Below are 17964 nucleotides of genomic sequence, written 5' to 3'. Positions count from 1 at the left end.
TATTAATATTAATATGATTTTACTCTAACCTTTATCATTCCGAATAATACTAGTATCATTATTGTCATACATCGCTTTATGGGGATTTTCACTATGTTTATTACTGTCATCTTTCTTCTTTTGTTGTTCTGTACTGTTTGTTCTTTTGTTTACCCTCAATAAAAATTATTTAAAATGTAAAAAAAAAAAAAGGCCTCTGTATTTTAGCTTACCACACTTCTTTTAAGCTGGCCCATCTTGCAGGTCAGATGTTTTGCAGTTATTTAAAGGATCCCAGCTGGGCATTCCTGTCCCCTCTTCCATAATGTAACCAGGGCTTGAGTCGGCCATACCACGCGGGTGGACGGCGTCCCCCACTTATTTTACCGGGGGACGCCATTCCCCCTGCCAAACAACTGGACTTCACTCTTTGGCCTCTCTGGGACGAGGAGCTCGGCACCTTTCGTGACGTCACTTCCGGTGACAGCGTCCCCCGCTTCTTTTTTTAAGACTTGTGCCCTGAATGTAACCCTGAGGTACTTGAAACTTGATTTCTGGCAAGTCTTCTCTATGTGGTTTCTCCTGCAGAGTTTGGAGTAAAGTGTCACCCCCTAGGTAGGAGCTGTTGTTTTCTCACTTCATCTTCTATCCATTTAGGAGGATTTATGGAAGCTTTTTGATCGCCCACATTGTGAAAATCCCACTGCTTTATAGTAGCGGCAGACTCAGCAAAAGAATGGCTGTGTAACCCTCCGAAACTCGTCGGAGCACAACAGGATTTGCCTTACACCATATACGAAAAACTTTCAAATATAGTACAGTTATTTAACGATGAAAAATTACCTGTGTTCTTATTAAACAAATGTAAATATAACAATAGTTGGGTTCAACATACAGTATGTAAATCGAAGAGCGTACTGTTGCAGTTTTTACCTACTACGAACTAGCACTCAGGAGAAATTCATCATGAAGAGTCGTGGTCATTCTAAGAAAGGAACACAACAGGAATATTATCCATTGCTGTAAAGAAACACGTACAAAAAACGTAACGCACGCGTAGTTTTTTTCAACTATACCTCTACTTTTTGAAATTCAAATGAGCATTTTCATTCGCTTTTTAAGGAGACTATCAAAATATTTAATATATTTAGTCAATGTATTAATATGTTTTTATTTCCCATGAGTTGTATTAATAAGTGGAGCGATACTGTAGGTTACTGTTATTAAATATAGTAACTGCTTCTTCAACATGGCGTTATCGCTACAAAGTACAGGAAAAGGACTTCCGTATTCATGCTCCCGTCAGCGGTTTCCTGAAAGTTAGTCCGTTGTCCACCTCTAAAGTAGTAGTGGATATACTCCAGTCTAGAGGGAAGGGCGGGGCGCGCTGTGGTCCTGCTATGCAAATCTTTGCTCTGGAGGAGGGACGGGGTGGGACACGCATGCGCCCTGGGTGGCGGGGCTGTGAATGTTTCCCAAGTGTTTGAAACTGGTATTTGGGTTTTCCACGTTGGATCAAGTGCGGCGGAGAAGACAGGAGAACGGTAACGCGCAGCAGCTGCCACCGAGGACGGTGGAAGCAAGGACAGCTAGGCATCGGTGAAGCGATTCAGTCAGAGGAGATCCTTGCGTCCTGTGAGCATTTTTTATGCTGTGTGTCCTGGGGCGGATAGCCTTCCACCCGCCGATGGGCTACCTCACACACCCTTTGCTGCTAGTTGAGTGACCCTGAAGAGAGCAGATGTAGTCGTCCAGGTCAGCAGAGGAGCGTGAAACCAAGCAGACCTTCACATATGTGTATATAAATATTTCCATCCATCGAAGAGAAGTCGAGGGGATTGCAGTCGGAAGACTCGGACTCTGCAGTGCTGAGGAGAGAGAGCAGAGTGAAAATGTTGAGTCCGGCGAATGGCGTGGACCAGCTGCAGATCGTGAACTATGTGGAGGACTATCTGGACTCAGTCGAATCGCTGCCCCTGGATCTGCAGAGAAACGTCTCCCTGATGAGAGAGATCGACTCCAAGTACCAAGGTGAGAGACCGCCCCCTCCTCTCGTATCGCTTGTCTGCTTCTTGTGTCTGTTCGTCGGTTGCCTCAGCGAATCTGATCATTTAAGGCGAAAATATAATTGGAGACTAACGGGGTGTTTCTTCATATTGCGGGGCGGAACAAAAGGTCCTCCGACGACAGACCCAGTCCACCGTGTTTGTTTGTGCTCTTACTCTGGTGTGCCTTTAGAGATTGGTGTTTCGTATGAGAGTTGTGTGCTTCCAGCATAAAGCTTGTGGCGTGTGTTGCAGGGAGAAAGGTGAAGCTGCTGCTGAGAGCGGCTGGCAGATTACAGCGCAACAACGTCCAGGAATGTACAGTCTACGCGGTGCCTGTAGCTGCATGACTAGAAAACACATAATGTGCCCGTGATGCCGTCCGTATTTCTGTTTGATTTATCTGTAGATGAATGTATTGTTCCTCCACCTTTTGGGAAATGCCTTTAGTTTCGAAGCGGATCGAGTTGCCCCTCTTTAAAAGCTTACCGGCAGGCGGTGTCTGCGGTGAGCGTTGCCGTTTCAATGCAGGACTTCCTCAGAGCCCAGCGCCAAAGCGTGGGTTCAACAATCATAATATACGGCTCTAAGGACTTTGACGAGGGTAGCTGTTAGCGTATTTTACTTTCTGTCACCCGATTTCTATTTAAAGGGAACAAGTGTCCGGTGTGTTATGTCTTTCCTGCGGACAAGGATGCAGAGACGCGTTCGTTAGGCTAGCGGGTTGAGAAGCCTTCTTTTAATCTATCGTTACCATCGGTCCCTTATTTAGACTTCAGTAGGTAAACAAATGACATTCGTGTTCATATTTAGAGCACAGACCCTTTCTCTCTCCGCTAGCGCAAGCCGCGCTTTGTAGGCGAGATGGTTTCACAGAGGGTTTTATACCAAGGCCTCTGTCGCGTGCCCCGCCTACACAATCCACCGCGTCCTTCCTTGCTGGCCTGGGCGTTCTTATTGGGCACCGCTGAACATGTTGCTCCGCCTTCCTATGTGTTTCCAACCAACCATTGTCTCTTACTCGATGGTTATTTAAATATCACCTCCCCACAACACGCCTTTTCCCGTGATTGACGTGCCCGTTCATGGAAGAGTTTCGGTGGTGTTTAAGCTCCGAGAACAATGACTGGAATGTTGCTTCCGTGATATCCGGTTGTTCGCTTTACTGTTGCTAAGTGTGCGTTACCGTGGTTTCCTCCTGAGCAGCCTGTTGAAAGCAGGACCGGAGCGCCCAGCCCCCCTACGCACGTGTGCATTGTTAGGTCTTAGTTTGTCTCTAGTCACTTTTAAATGCCACTTCGGACCGTTGTGGCAGTGCCAATAGAGGACGTGGGTTTTGCGACAAGGACTCAGGCGTAGTCTATATTTGGTGCTTTGCTGAGAAAACATGAGCGCGTGGCACGGTTAACTTCCCTCCTCCCCAGACCGACCCGAGTGCAGCTTCCTGTAGACCACTTCAGTCGTACTAGATGGTTCGAATATATCGTTCAACGACTTCATTTAAAACTGGTTTTTTTCCTCTCCTAACATTGCAGATAGGTTTCTGTTTTAACACGTTCACGTGCGTTAACGTCGCACATTGCATGTACTGGCAGACATTTGAAATCAGTTCAGACAACGCACTTTGCTTTATTGGTGTCGGCAGCTGTCTTTACGATGTTAGGAAAAGCCAGCTACATGCTGAGAGGTGCGCTCATTGCACTTCCTTCAAAATGCTGTGTGTGGGCGGGCTGCCAATGGCGTCGTCTTGGTGGGCACTGTCATCTGCAGACTTGGCGGCCAGATTGAAACCGGGCGTTGAAGTACTTGCGCATTGTACTGAAAACAGTACGGTAAGTTCCTTGTGTTCAAGTCGCGATTACGGTAAAGGGTTATTATAGCAATATGTGGGTTTATAACGCTTGCCCCTGCCGCAGTTACTTGTGTGTGGGCTTTACCTACTCATAAGAAAGGGCGGGAGGTGTTCCTGTAATTTCTATTGCTTGTGAAGTAAACAGATGCAACTCCCCTTTGGCTGTGATTACGAAATGAGGCACGCGCGATATGTAGGGGGCAGCCGAATTCAATGGCGAATGGGATGGTTACTTAGAATGCGTACTAAGTTGTATTTTGACGTGTTTTTGTAAGATGTAAGTTTTCATCACCACGGGCAATTTGAATTGTTTGTTTTGTAATTACTTTAAGTAGATCCGCCTCCTTTTAGTTTTTTTTTTAATGTTTTCCCCGTCCTCGGTAGACTGGTGCCCCATTTCAAGATGGCTGCCGGACGCGGGCATCGCTTTTCCTTATGAGTTATCCCCAACATTGTGGATGGGCTGTATTAGACGCAGCTCCATCTGGTGGCGGCTGTTCCGCCAGCCGGACTCAAAATGGAGGCGGTGCCGTCAATGTGGAGTGAATCTGGCTGACAGGCAGCAGGTCTCAGCACAGAGAAGCGTTCCAGCATTTCACTGCGCCGTGCGGTCATGACAGCTGTCAAAAGAAAAGGGCGCGACTTAAAAACAACCCAAAAACTAATTGGTTATTTCATAGCATTCTTGCTTACTTCTCTCACAATATTTCTCGATTCTGTGTAAGTCACTGGGCGCCGCAGTTCTCCCGCCTGTCATTAGTAAATGCCTTTCTTCAGTATTAACAAAGAGTTCTTGCGTTTTCCATTAAATTACAAAAGATAGTAGTTACCGTAAAAAAAATACTTGACCAGCGAGCGGACGCGTCATCGGCTTACTTTATAGTTATGATTCCAGAGATCATCTTGTTTTAGTCCTCGACGTTTCCTGGAAAAATATGCGCATAACGTGAGCTTCAGGCTTTGGCACTTAATTGCCTGTCTGGATTAGAAAATTTCCAGCTATGTATTCTACAGACCCTTTCCCATTTTATATTCCACACATTGAATATATGACAATATTTACTGTGGCAGCTCTACGTGAATCGACTCCAGATCGTTTCCCATAAAGTAAAGATTTTTTTTCTCCTAGAAACGTGTGCTTCGCTGCCCTCTCCACCCCATTTCTTATTTCCTACTGACCATTAATCAAGGCGAGTAATAAGATCAACCATGCTAGCCAAACAGTAGAAGGAAACAAGGTGATGGTTGGGATGCTTAGACTAAGCTCAACCACTAGCGACCGTGGCCCACCCATGCAAGTCAATACTGTCCCTGCTCCTTATGGGGACAGTCCAACCCGAGGCACCCTCCGGAAGGGAACATATGAAACCCAAGACATTTTTCGGCTTCGTTAGTGGAGTGCAGTGTGACTCCTATGGCACAGTGCGACCTACGTCTTGGCGTACCCGTCAGATTTCTGCCACGGATTGCAAAAAAAAGGCGATTTAGAGAATGCCTGACTTAATCTCGGCCACATGTGATTGTTTGAGGCTGCTTTCCAGTTCATAGTTTTTTTTTATCCACTGTACCATTCCACTCTAGACAGTAGTTTGTTCCCAACTACAACATCCTCCCAGAAGGGGACGAAGGGATACCACAGCAGTTTGGGCATATTGCTGACGTGCACTCTTAATCTAACACACAAAATAAAAGACAGTACACCTTTTTTTCTCTATCCCCACCCAATACTTGACTGTCCAAATGCTCACTCTTTGCAATCTTTCAACTAAAATTACATAAAATCAACACATGCATTCTCGTCATCAATTGAAATGTGAATCACCAGGGTTTTTTCTTAAAATTACTCACAGTGGCGACCATGGGCATACCAGATCACCTACATTTTGGGGAATTCGATTATGCGCTGTGCTGCATGATTTCCAAATGCAATACCATTACACCAAGGAAGTAGACAGCTGAATGCCTTATTCTGGATTTCACCAAGAGAAGTAAAAACAAGCATTTACAATGCAACGGTTTCGCTTTTGTAAAAGTTAGAGCTTTATTGTTTTTGACAAATTCTTTTATATATCTTATAGAAATGTATTGAGTAAATGGCACAGCCTTTTCCGGACGTATATTATTCTCTGGCGGACAAAGTAGTATCCAGGCCCCGCCCTTTACGAACTCGCCCCTATCTCCGCGGTGTGTTAAATGTAAGCAGGAAACTGGGGTCACCTAATGTAAGATCACTCTGAATCTGCACTCACAATCTGCACTCTGAATCTGCACTCACAATCTGCACTCTGCACTCACCAAGCACCAGAATGGTTCCATAACACGAGAGAGAATCATGGCCCACCAATTTGGAAATCACTGTAGGGTGAACACAGTTTAGCTGTCTGTCACAGTTCTTTAGGCAGTGTGACTAACTTCGAAGTAGCCCTTTTTCATTAATAAGGATCGTCGCAATCCCAAACATGTCTTCTTGGGCTGTGGGATAAAACACATCGCCTTATACGGATCTCAAAATAGACCATACCTTCTTAGGGACTTAAACTTCTATGCAATTGCTATTCTCAGTAAAACTGGATTTCAGAATCAAATAGTCTCGAAGTTTAACATACGCCTCAAGCATACTCAAGTTTGAAGGTTCGTGGGGAGAGATGACATTGCTTAATTCCGAAGCATTAATAGGGGGCCTTTTATACAGGTAAAGTGCACACTCAAGTATCAACAAGATTTTACCCTCAACCATATGTGGCTTTCATGCCCAGCACCACACTGAAGTTGCACCACTCTTCAGCATCGGTGCACTTTCACCATAGAACATTAGCAATTGCAAAATAATTGTTCCTGTGTATGCAGAAATAGGCTAGACATGCCATGATTTCGACATCTGTGTTGAAGTAAACTCATTCCAAGCTTTTTTAAGCAGCAAGCACACCATTTACCATAATCTGTTGAGAGTCAAAAAAACATGAAGTATGCAGGCACAACAATTCCAATGTTCTCACATTTTTTCTCTCTGTTAAGCTTTTCTTTCAAAAGTCAGAGTAATTGTGTTAAAAGTGATTAGAAGCACATGAACACATTATTTCATACACAGTATTCTTAGATTGAGCATATTACAATAATTATTATAGGAGACCGTGCACGCCTGGGGTTATGTACAGATGAATAAGTAGCTTATCGCGTCAGTATGAGGACTGCACCTTAGTATTTCATCCCAGTGCCACAGTAAATACCCCTCCTACGTCACACTGCCCCGCACTTCCGGTGGGTACCACTGGGACGTCATGCCAGGCCTCTGCCAGCAACAACAATGCAAGATGGCTCCCATGACATCACCGCACTCCTCCGCTTCCAACGGGGTGACCCCACTTCCCCAAGACTCCTTCCTGACATTGTTCCAGGGTGTCGCCGCCTGGCAGAGCGCTTTCATTTCTGCTTTAAAACACACGTTGTTAAGAGAGGTGTGGAGGAACATTGGGTGGTTAGACGAGGATCCGCTGAAAGGCCAGTAGGGCTGGGGCAGATGGGCGAGGGGATAAAGATGGCAGTAACCAGGTTGTCCGGATTATGCCGGTGGATATAACTAGGGAGGTTTTATCACCCAGATCGAGACTGTCAAACAACCTTTTCTGGACTGACTGAGGGAGATCTCTCCGCCTTGTGGACAGTCTTGAATCAGAGGCTTTCTAAGAGATTGAGGAAGCTCCATACACCCTGCAAATTAGAGGGTCTCTACAGCACCAGGAAGGTATAACCACCCGGTAAGCACAAGCCTATCGGAGACCTTCTAATGGGCCAGGGGCCCTTCTGTTCTCAGATCGCTCACCTCTCTCTCCACACCTTGCTCGTCTCCCCCGCCTCTGGGTCCCTTCACCCCAGCCCTCCCTCGCCTATTCCATGCGGTCTCCCAAGGCAGGAAACGTGGTTCTACCTTGCACTAAATTTATCCAAAAATAAATACATCTGTTCCTTTCGCACCCCACAGCGACAAGCCTCCGTCTGTGCCCCCGACGCGCCCACAGGCAGCCCGTGGCCACATGAAAGGACAGACGTCCGGCTGCAGGCCAGCGGGGCGGCCTTTCTTCTCAGGCGAGCCAGAGACGCCCTGTGCGGACAGGTCTCTGGAGCGCACCGGGGGCAGCCCGAGGTCACCCCTCCGGCCAGCGCTCCTCCGCCAGCCTCTCCGTCCCTCGTCACCATGTCCCCAGACCAGCCTCTAGCGTCCACGCTTCGTCTTCCCTCTCCCTGCAGCCCGTCCACCATCCCCGCCTACAGCTTCTCTCCCCTCCAACCTTCGGCGTCTCTGGCCCTCCAGTTGCTCCACCTTCCCGCCTACAGCTTCTCCCCCCTCCAGCCCATCAGACATGAAGACTACAGCCCTCCCCATTCCCTGAAGAAGCTCGCTCAGCCCGTTCCGATGGAGGTGGGGAAGGTGCGTCAAACGTAGAGACACGCAAATACGTAAAACAAACAGGGAGACGACATGAGACACGGGTACACGTACAAAGGGAAAACATACAGTGGAAAGCTAAATATGTAGAACACGGGGCATGTAGAGAACAGCAACGAGACACGCAAAGACGTAAAACAAACAGGGAGACGACATGAGACATGGTACACGTACAAAAGGGAAAAAAATTAAAAACATAATGCTGCTTACCTGATCGCAAATAAAAACAACTTCCTGGCAACTTAAATCTCGCAAACCACTCCGGCTAAAGGCACTTCAAAAAAGACGAAAACATCACGGGGGGGGGGGGACACCCGCCCACCTCCGCATGACGTTCTACAAGGGGCTGAGAGGGAAAAAATCGCCGGAACGCCCACGGATCGCCTCGCACAATGATGGACGCCTCTCTTTTCCAATGGCTAGCCTCCATTTATGGAGCTAGCCAATGGAAGACAGAGGCGGGACAAAGCCCACATACTATTCTCATAAGATTTCGCCTGCGCGAAACGCTGCTGCACAACTTTCGACAGGCGAATCCTAAAAATGAGGATACCGACCAGAATCTATCTGTCTCCCACTCTCTCCAAAATTACACGCATTGTACATTGACAGCCTCATCTCGGTCCAAGTGGACACCATCCACCAAAGTTACTGCACCAAACTTTTGACCCACAAGAATGATACAGCCCAAAGGGTTACATAGTAATCAATGATAAGACTGCAAGAAAAGTAGTTCCCAGGCACAAAGCATGAACAGGGATTTTTGTGTTAGTACATGTGAATAACTGCTACTACTCATGCTAGTTATTACAATTTCTATTGCTAGAAGGACTAGTATATTTTTACTTTTTAATTACATTTTCCTGTACAATAGAGAGCAGGTCGAGTAAAACACATGATATACATTACTAATAACATGAACAGCAGTAACAGTTTTAAATCAATATTACTCAGTTGTTGTTCATAGGGTCCAGATTCCTACATTGGGGAATAAGCACCTAATAAATAAATTCCACTCAATATTTTATGATCTGAGGGGGGAAAAGTTTTAAAGATAGACAATTTTTCTACTTTTCTGTAGACTTATTATTTGTGTTTTTGAAGGTGTGACAAGCTGGTTATACTTTGTATTTGGCATAACCGGTAGTCTAGAAGTTATGTAATTTTTCCATTAATGCAATTAAAAATAGCACTTGTTACATCTACAACACGGTTTTCCTTTGTATCCTTGCAAATAAATTTAAATGTTGAATACTCTGTAAGAGTCCACCTCTTTAGAGAGTCGGCTTTTTAGAGTAGTTAGTATTTTGAATATCTACCTGGTTTAACTACCAAATTGTAGACCTGCTTATTTAGATCTCAAAGCCCCTCTTCATGCTCTCACTTTGTTTGTTATCACTGGCACATACGTTTTCACTTGTACCTATTACAAAGACAGCAGCAGTGGGAAGATGCAACCAGCAATGAAACCTCCCTCCAAGTTGTTTAATAAGTACAATCATTTGTTAAGTGTGCTACAATAGACAGCACTCCTGCTGCAAAGAAGTGCAGGCGTTCCCTGCTTTGTATAGGTTTCCAGAGCATGAATACTGACTTCGGGGATACCGCCCCTTATCAAGGGGGTGAGTTCTTGTTCTTCTCATTGATCGCATTTGAACTGCATATCACTGTGGACCATTGCCTGACTATACACGTTTTGTTAATGGTGTTTGGTACCTTTAGATATTACTTATAATTGAACACAATATATATACTTGATAAAACCTGTGGACAATTTGGCTACATTCTAGTAGCCTTTTGGTGTTCTACGTCAGTAGCCACGAGGAAGTCTTAGTCAAAGATGAAACAAGTGTCGGCTGTCCTTGGATGATTGTACTTTGTGGCTGTATTTTCACATCTTTTGTATTGTCATGGACGTGTCCAATTTGTGCTGGATGTTTGTTCAATACTCGTGTATTGTTCATGTGGATTTATACTGAACACTACTCCACTACAGCTATGTTTTGAAAAAATGTTCGTTTCTGGCCATGTTTACAAAAAAATTGGGACTAATAAGGAGTTCTTTTTTGATCACATTAAGTTGGGAGTTTACTAGTTTGAACTGTGCTGTGCTCCAGATATTTGTTGTAGATTATAACTTTTTTCTATAACCCCAGCTTTTAAGCTTTAAATATGTCGAAGTATGGTTCTTGAGACGTTTATCACTCAAGTAACTATTCCCACCTAAATTATTTGCCAATGTTAGACATGAAGTATCCTTGCCGAAATGGAGTTGTGATTAACATTTTCTCTGTTCATTGATTGTGTGCAAAGCCTACCTGCAAACATTTACTGTTGTGCTTGCTTCTGATCATTTTGCTTGGGTTTCTCATCTGAATTGTATTCTACCATAATCTTCTACATTAGACCCAATATAGTTCTGGCTTTCCTTCTTTCTGATCTTTAAGCTAATGTTTTTTTGTCTCTTGAATCCTAGCAAGCTATATATTTAAAAGATTATTTGTGTAATATGGTTCACATTTGTACATGGACAGTCAATTAATTACATATGCCACTGACCTAAGTGGCTCAGTCACAGTTCGTACATCACATTACCAGATGCCAACTAAATCAACAATTTCAGTGTATTCAAAAAGCACATAGAGGCAACATACATTTTAAAAAAAAATGCTTAAATGCAAAATAGGTAACAGTATCCAATTTCTTCAATGATGTGAAATATGTTCTCTTTAATGAATCCTTGAATCATTCATGGCGTAAGATGGTCAAACACAACAGCCACAATACAGCCAACACGTTTTTACCCCAATGGGGCTTCCTCGTGGCACTGAATTTGATCTACCAATATTGTAGTGATCTCTGATATAACAGGTAGCTGTTTTTTAGACTTTTCGTAGAAAAATGATCTTGCCTCCGTACCAGTAGTAGTTATCCAGAATAGTTGGACGTCGGCAGTGCAACGCCCGCAAAAACCAGTTGAAAATTCACTGGTTTTCGGCTCCTTTTCCTTCCTACCGTGTGGTATTGGCGCCTCACTGGGTAACTGTATGAAGGAAACTGATATGGTGCGTCACATTGGCAAAGTGTGAGTTGTCTGGTCTGCATTACATATTTAAAATAGTGCTCAACTCACAAAGTTTTTAAAATTGCAGTGAACCCCTGACGAAGTGCCAGGAAAGGCACGAAATGCATAGGGTGACGGAAATAATTTAATCGAAGAATACCTATGTAGCATTCCATGCTATAGAATAAGGCTCGTTATGGCATGTCTACAGCATTAAAGAGTTTAAATGTGAACATAGTATGTCCAACATGTGACCAACAAACCATGAATAACGTAACACATGGAATGACTCTAACAGAAATAAACATTTGTGATGAACTTGAGAAATTTTTGGCATCCTCGTTATGCACTTAAATGCTGTGCGTCCGGTGTGGGGTGCAAACCCGCCCTCTTCCTCCAGAAACTTTCACAAAGGTCATGTCGATCACCACATATAAATCTGGAAAGATTATCAAATTCTCCTGATCCTCCGCCCTCTGACAAATTATTTGTCATATATCCAAACAAATGATGTTTAGGACATCCCAGTTAATGAGCCAGTTTGTAGTGCCTGGAGCAAATGCAGCACTGTCTTGATTTTGTGATCTCTTTCCATGTACCTTCATCTTTTAAGATTATAACTAATGCAAACAAGCATTGGCATAGGCAATAGATCTCGCCTTTGGAACCTTATAAGTGTTTTTAGCTTTGCAGCACCATATCCTGTGTCTGTGCCACGAGGGATTGAAGAGATGTGCAATTACTACACACTGCTCATGCAGTATAAATCAGGAATACATGCTTGCCTCCGGTAACATTTATGGACACATTCCAAGGCTTTTTAATGCATAGACAGAAGGACAAGTGCCTCGAAGCAAGTCAACAGCAGTATAACAGTCTGTGTGTGACTGCATCACTAGAGTACTGATCAGCCTATGGAAAAAAGCAGTGAAGTACTTTCCAATCGGAGGGACATCACATCCCTCCTCCCCAGGCCTATATTCACTAAGCACCATTCTCCAGAGTTTTCCATTCAATTCAGTTCCATTGCTCGCACCGTTCGTTTACCAGCAAGCCCCACCCTCTGTCCCAGACCCCTGGGTATAGGAGCACTGTACATAGCAGCAACATTCACCAATGTGAGGTAGAGGGGAAATAATGAGTAAACAGGGATGTCGTCGTCACTTAATCTCCGCACACCTAAAAACCCCAAAATTAACCTGACAATTTGTAATGTAACTGGTGCTTTTGTAAAGTGCTCCAATACTTGTGAATCCGTCGAGTTCGCACTCTATAAAAATGCCCCCTCCAAATGAATCTTGCCTTCTGTAATCTAACCAGCGCTCATATAAAGCACTTCCAACACCGTCAGATTGTTAGACTTCACACTTCACATTATATAATAAAAAATGACTCTCAGTCCCTTCGGAGCGGCTGTGAATGTGTTCTGAAGTTAGAACTCTGAGAGGAGGACAATGACAGGAAGAGGGGCGGGCATGCATTGACATTGGTGGAGGTGGAAGGGACAAATGCAGCTCTCATTTGTCAGGTAGATGGATAATAATGAATAAATAGGTGCCGGCGTAGGCAACACTTAATCTCCATGCAGCTAAAAACAAACATATCAACCTGACCTTGTGTAACCCCTTCGGCGCTGGATGGGAGAATTAATAGGTGGGCTGGATTCTGACGCCCCCAGGCAGTCTTTAGCACACGCCCACCGTGACGTCGGTCTGCTGAGGGCTGTCCTGAGCACCGAAGAGGGTAATGTAACAGGCGCTTTTCTAAAGCACTTTAATGCCTTTGGGGTCGGTGGAGTTCGCTCTATATAAAAACGCCCCCAAAAATTAATTGCATTGTGTAATGTAGCTAGTGCTCGGGTAAAGCACCCCAAAACATTCAGGTCATTCAAGTTCACATTATATAAACAGGCGTCAGAGAAAATGCGTCCGGGATTGCCCATTACCTGCCCTTAACTGTGCTGCAAGGTTAGGCTGTTGAAGGTCCGGTGACCGAGGCTCACTCATGCAACAGGCAGCTAAGAGGGAGAGGTTTGGGGAAAATCCTCACACTTTGAAATCAGAGAAAATTAATAAGGCGATTTCCTAAGCAGCATCTGAAACGTCTGACATTTATCTCAGTATTTGAATGGGACGGAGAGATTAAGTGACAGGTGCCAAAGCTGAACCACTGAAGACGGGCAAACAGTGACACAAGCAGGAATCAAAGAAAAAAACAGTCCCCCACCTCAAATGATGAACACATAAGCACAGAGGCGTAATGTTAACTGTAATTGGGTGGTGCTCTGCGGAAGGAAACAAAACAACAAAAAGGAGGGGCAAAGAGACAGGATTAACCACCAACAAACATGCATTTTTGAATAACAATTAAAGAGGTGAATAAAATGGCAATGGGCGGGCTGTAATCTACCAGAGTGAATACAGCATGTCTAGAAGAGACCGTGCACGTTCTTCCTAGGCTCGACCTAAAAAGACAAAGGGTGGAGAACACATCTATTTTCTCACAGAGACATTCCACTAATGCATTGATTTCATCATAATGTTATACCATAGTTTGTGCAGAAATAGTTTTTCTAAAGGTATACAGTTGCACAATGTGCCTTTTCCCCAGATTCTTTTCCATCCGTAGTGAAGATTGTTTTTAGAATCCGATTTTACTCCAGCAGATCTTAACCTGTGATCTTCCGACCCCTGGGGGAACTGCAACTGTTTAGAAAATTGAGTAGTGTTAGCAGATGAATAACGTATATACACATAAAAAGCAAAACATTAAATTAAAATATTAACATCTTTTGTAAAGGAATTTGAAGTTGGAGGCTAAAAAGCAAGTTGATTTCCTTTGCTGAATGGTATCTATGATTGGTGACCCCAATTGAAGCAATACTATGATCTGACAAAAAAGAGAATGTATTGGGAACAACAAAGACAATGCGATATGCTTGGAGTCTAGCATTTTGCGTTCCCATTTATAAATACAATCAAAATTTCAAAAGCTCCAACCTTCCTGTTTATAATAAAATTTTGATTTTTGTATATATTTTTTACGAATTACTTGAAGATAATTCATAATTTGGTTTGTTGTATACCTGTGTCTGTGGCTTTTAAATTTTTTATTTAATGGTTCAAAATGTAGACATTGCTTAGGTTGGGGACTGAGGATCCCAGTAGTGATTCACTAGGTGTCCGCACAAGCCCATAAGGCTAAGAAACACACCTTTACTCTTCATCATGTTTTTGCATTATAGTTCTATATTGGAATACTATTTTTATGCTTAGTAATCCTTGTTTTTAGTGAACGGCTTGTGTTGACAGCTAATAATTGTAATCTAATCTGTTCTATATGAATTATAGATTATTGCTTGCTATCAGAGTTTGAATATATGGTTTTACATTTTTTTCTTGAGTGGATTGGGAGGGAGGGTACAAGGTGCAGCAGCTTTATCACAGGGCTCTTGTGGTACTGCTGACAAACAAGGTCATGACCTGTACCCTTGTGGGTTCAAGTCCAGTATGGCAACACATTTTTAAAATCCATAGTTTAAAAAAATATATATAAAATCTTTTCTTATCCATGATTCCACAGAGTGTGGGTAGATTGATTAGTTCACTTTATCACTATTTTCCTAATCTTATCTTTTTCTTGTGCTTTTGCAGAAATCTTAAGGGAGCTTGATGAATATTATGATAAGTTCAAGCGGGAGACGGACCCTGTGCAGAAGAGGCGATTTTTGCATTGCATTCAGAGAGCCTTAATACGAAGCCAGGAACTTGGTGATGAAAAAATTCAGATTGTTAGTCAAATGGTGGAACTGGTTGAAAACCGGACAAGACAAGTGGATAGTTATATTGACTTTTTTGAGACTTGTCAAGAAGCAAATGATAGCACAAGCAACAGTGGCAAATCCCACCAGGAGAAGTCCAAAAATGACACAATTGTTCCATCAGAGAAACCAAGCAACAAGCGATCCAGACGGCCGAGGAACAACGAAAACCGAGAAAATACGTCAAACAATCATGACCGGGATGACCTCACGCTGGGCACTCCGAAGGAGAAGAGAGCCAAAATACCAAAGAGGAAAAAGAAGACCAAGACCAAAGCTGCAGAGAGAGAGGCTTCCCCAGCGGATCTTCCCATCGACCCAAATGAACCAACATACTGCCTGTGTAACCAGGTTTCCTATGGAGAAATGATTGGCTGTGATAACGATGAGTGTCCCATTGAGTGGTTTCACTTTTCCTGTGTGTCACTTAATCATAAGCCAAAAGGCAAATGGTACTGTCCAAAATGTCGAGGGGAGAATGAGAAAACAATGGACAAGGCTTTGGAAAAATCTAAAAAAGAGCGAGTATACAGCAGGTAGCCCTTGCCTGTGCTGTGAACAAATGGACAATAACAGATTCAAACCATTGTATTTATTGTTAAGTTCATCCTAGTTTAAAGTGCGGAGAGTGTAAAATTTACGTTTTTTTAAAAGACTTCATTAAAGCCATTCCTTTAAAAGGGAGGGCAATGCATTTTTCCATTTGGTTACTTAGGTTCTTGCCATAAGTAGGTAGTTGATAGGATGGCCTTTTGGAAGGCTCAACTCGGGTTATTTTGCACCATCATAAATGTATCGGACTGAGGAATAGCAATGACATCAAATGCATAATTTAATTTCTTGTATGGCATATATACATTTTTTTCAGCAAATTAACAAAAAAAAAACATGGATGCCCGGTTGTGTTTGTGTGGCGCCAAGTTGTAAATGTGATTTCCTTTGAAAAATGGCCTAATGTAATATATGAGGAACTTAGGAACATAGCTACATTTGAAATGTGTCTATGACCGGTAAAAAGCAAATGAACTGTTTTTTGTGTGTTTATTTTTAAGCAAATGGTTCCACTTTTAAGAGGATGCTATTTTATACATTGGCCAAGTTCCAGAAGGGCCATTTTAAAACAATGGATTTTTTTTACATTTAACCTGAAAGTGGTTGAACGAAGAATTTCACAAATCAAGCTTTATACCGTCACAGATACTGTAGCAATCTTCAACATGTATAAATTGTATAATATGTAAATTATAAGTGGTATTGCACTTACTGTATTATAATTGAAAATACAGCTAGATGCCATAGTGTAACTAGTGGGCATTTCCTTCTGTATGTATGATAATTGTACAGCTGCGATATTCTAAAATAAATGAAAAACATATGTCACTGCTGTTTAATAATGATGTTTTATTACATTACTTGTTTCTTTAATTACATTGCCATCACTAATTGTTTTGGACCTGGCCAGAAAGAAAATTCCAATTGCATCTTTGAAGTATTCTGTAATTGTTTTGAAATGCTTTCTTTTGGATTCATTTAATGCTTTTTAAAACTTAAACTAATGTCCTGCTGCCCCCTGTAATCCATTTCATTATTCTCGTATGGTGAAATTTGATCTTCTAGAATTCTTTCAATAATTTGTCAATAAGAAGATTCCCCAGGGACAGTTCAAATGCATGTCTATAGCCACAACGGTATTTTGATTAAGTGAATACGTACCAGTTGTCCATCTCACTGACTGCACACTAACTTGTAGAGCCGGGGCGATTGAGACTGACCGATAGGCATATATCTTTGTCTTTGAGATGCATCATTGAAAGAGAACTATTCCACATTCATGGGACCCGATGCACTGCAGGCCCCATGAAAGTTCAGCCAAATGTGTCCCAAAGTAGTGTTAAACAAGATAGCTGTAACCACCTGTCTTTATTGATCAGGTGCTCAGACTGCTGTGGATGACTAGAGCCTTAGAAGTCGCCCACAGAGTGGTGAGCAGCAGCATTACGATTACAAAGGCTCAACAGGGGCAACAGCGTTGCGCAGTTTGGTGTAAGCAGATGTTTAGCCTGACAGCCTATTCCATATGGAAAGCCTGGAAGGTAAAAGGAATGGTGAGAATGGTAGTCTCATCTGCCTTGAACACTAACATTTATGTATTTCAGCCACCTCCAGAGTTGCGTTTTAACATGTACTGACTGTACAGGAGGTCCATGATGACTGTAACACAGGAGAAAAATAACTACTAAACTAGAGAAAAAGTGGCGTTCGCTTTTTAACTAGTTTTTGAAAATCCAGGACTTTGCCTTTTTGCAGTCATTTTCACAGTTCTGGTACTTGAGTATTCAACTGAAAGGGTGATTGTTGTTAATTTACAATGTTTTTGTTTTGGAAAAGCATCTAAACTGTTTTCTATTTAGAACAAATAAGATGAAATCTGGATGTTCTGACCATCCTGATCCATTGATGGGGGGGGGGGGGAGACTAAGTCTTCTACCACACCTCTCTGAGACTCACCCTTTGATCCTATCTGTTTCTTTCATTTTGCAGTCCAACTGTTTTTTCTTGAGTCCCCAACCTGATGTGTTACTGTACTCCCACCTGGTCCCTGGCAGACCCTCTCTGTCCCAGTCCACATTGCATACATTTTTCTGCTTTTTAGGTCTCTTCTACAGACAAGACCTGTTGTTTTCAATACATTATTATTACTTACAATTGTCTTTGGGTCATTCCTTTGCTCGTGACTGGATAGCTTTGTTGCTTATTTCT

At 42.9% G+C, this 17964-nt stretch overlaps 1 protein-coding gene across 3 annotated transcripts; it reads left to right on the top strand.

The window, feature by feature from the left end:
- The first annotated feature begins 1432 nt into the window (after positions 1–1432).
- ING1 (inhibitor of growth family member 1) lies at positions 1433–16585 on the top strand. Of its 3 annotated transcripts, none has more exons than XM_086934745.1 (2): positions 1433–2010; positions 15038–16585. In XM_086934745.1, the coding sequence occupies exons 1-2, from the start codon at positions 1872–1874 to the stop codon at positions 15742–15744; spliced, it is 846 nt and encodes a 281-aa protein (XP_086790871.1). In that variant the 5' UTR covers positions 1433–1871; the 3' UTR covers positions 15745–16585. The 3 variants fall into 3 exon arrangements, with proteins under 3 accessions (XP_086790871.1, XP_086790872.1, XP_086790873.1); XM_086934746.1 differs by lacking the exon at positions 1433–2010 and adding an exon at positions 3120–3427; XM_086934747.1 differs by lacking the exon at positions 1433–2010 and adding an exon at positions 3593–3887 and having other exon boundaries at positions 15038–16584.
- The last annotated feature ends 1379 nt before the right edge of the window (positions 16586–17964 follow it).

Source organism: Lissotriton vulgaris, chromosome 8 (genome assembly GCF_964263255.1).
Source record: "Lissotriton vulgaris chromosome 8, aLisVul1.2, whole genome shotgun sequence".
In the NCBI taxonomy this organism is placed as follows: Eukaryota; Metazoa; Chordata; class Amphibia; order Caudata; family Salamandridae; genus Lissotriton; species Lissotriton vulgaris.
Note: the sequence above shows the minus strand (reverse complement) of the source record. Positions and strands in the feature narration are given on the sequence as shown.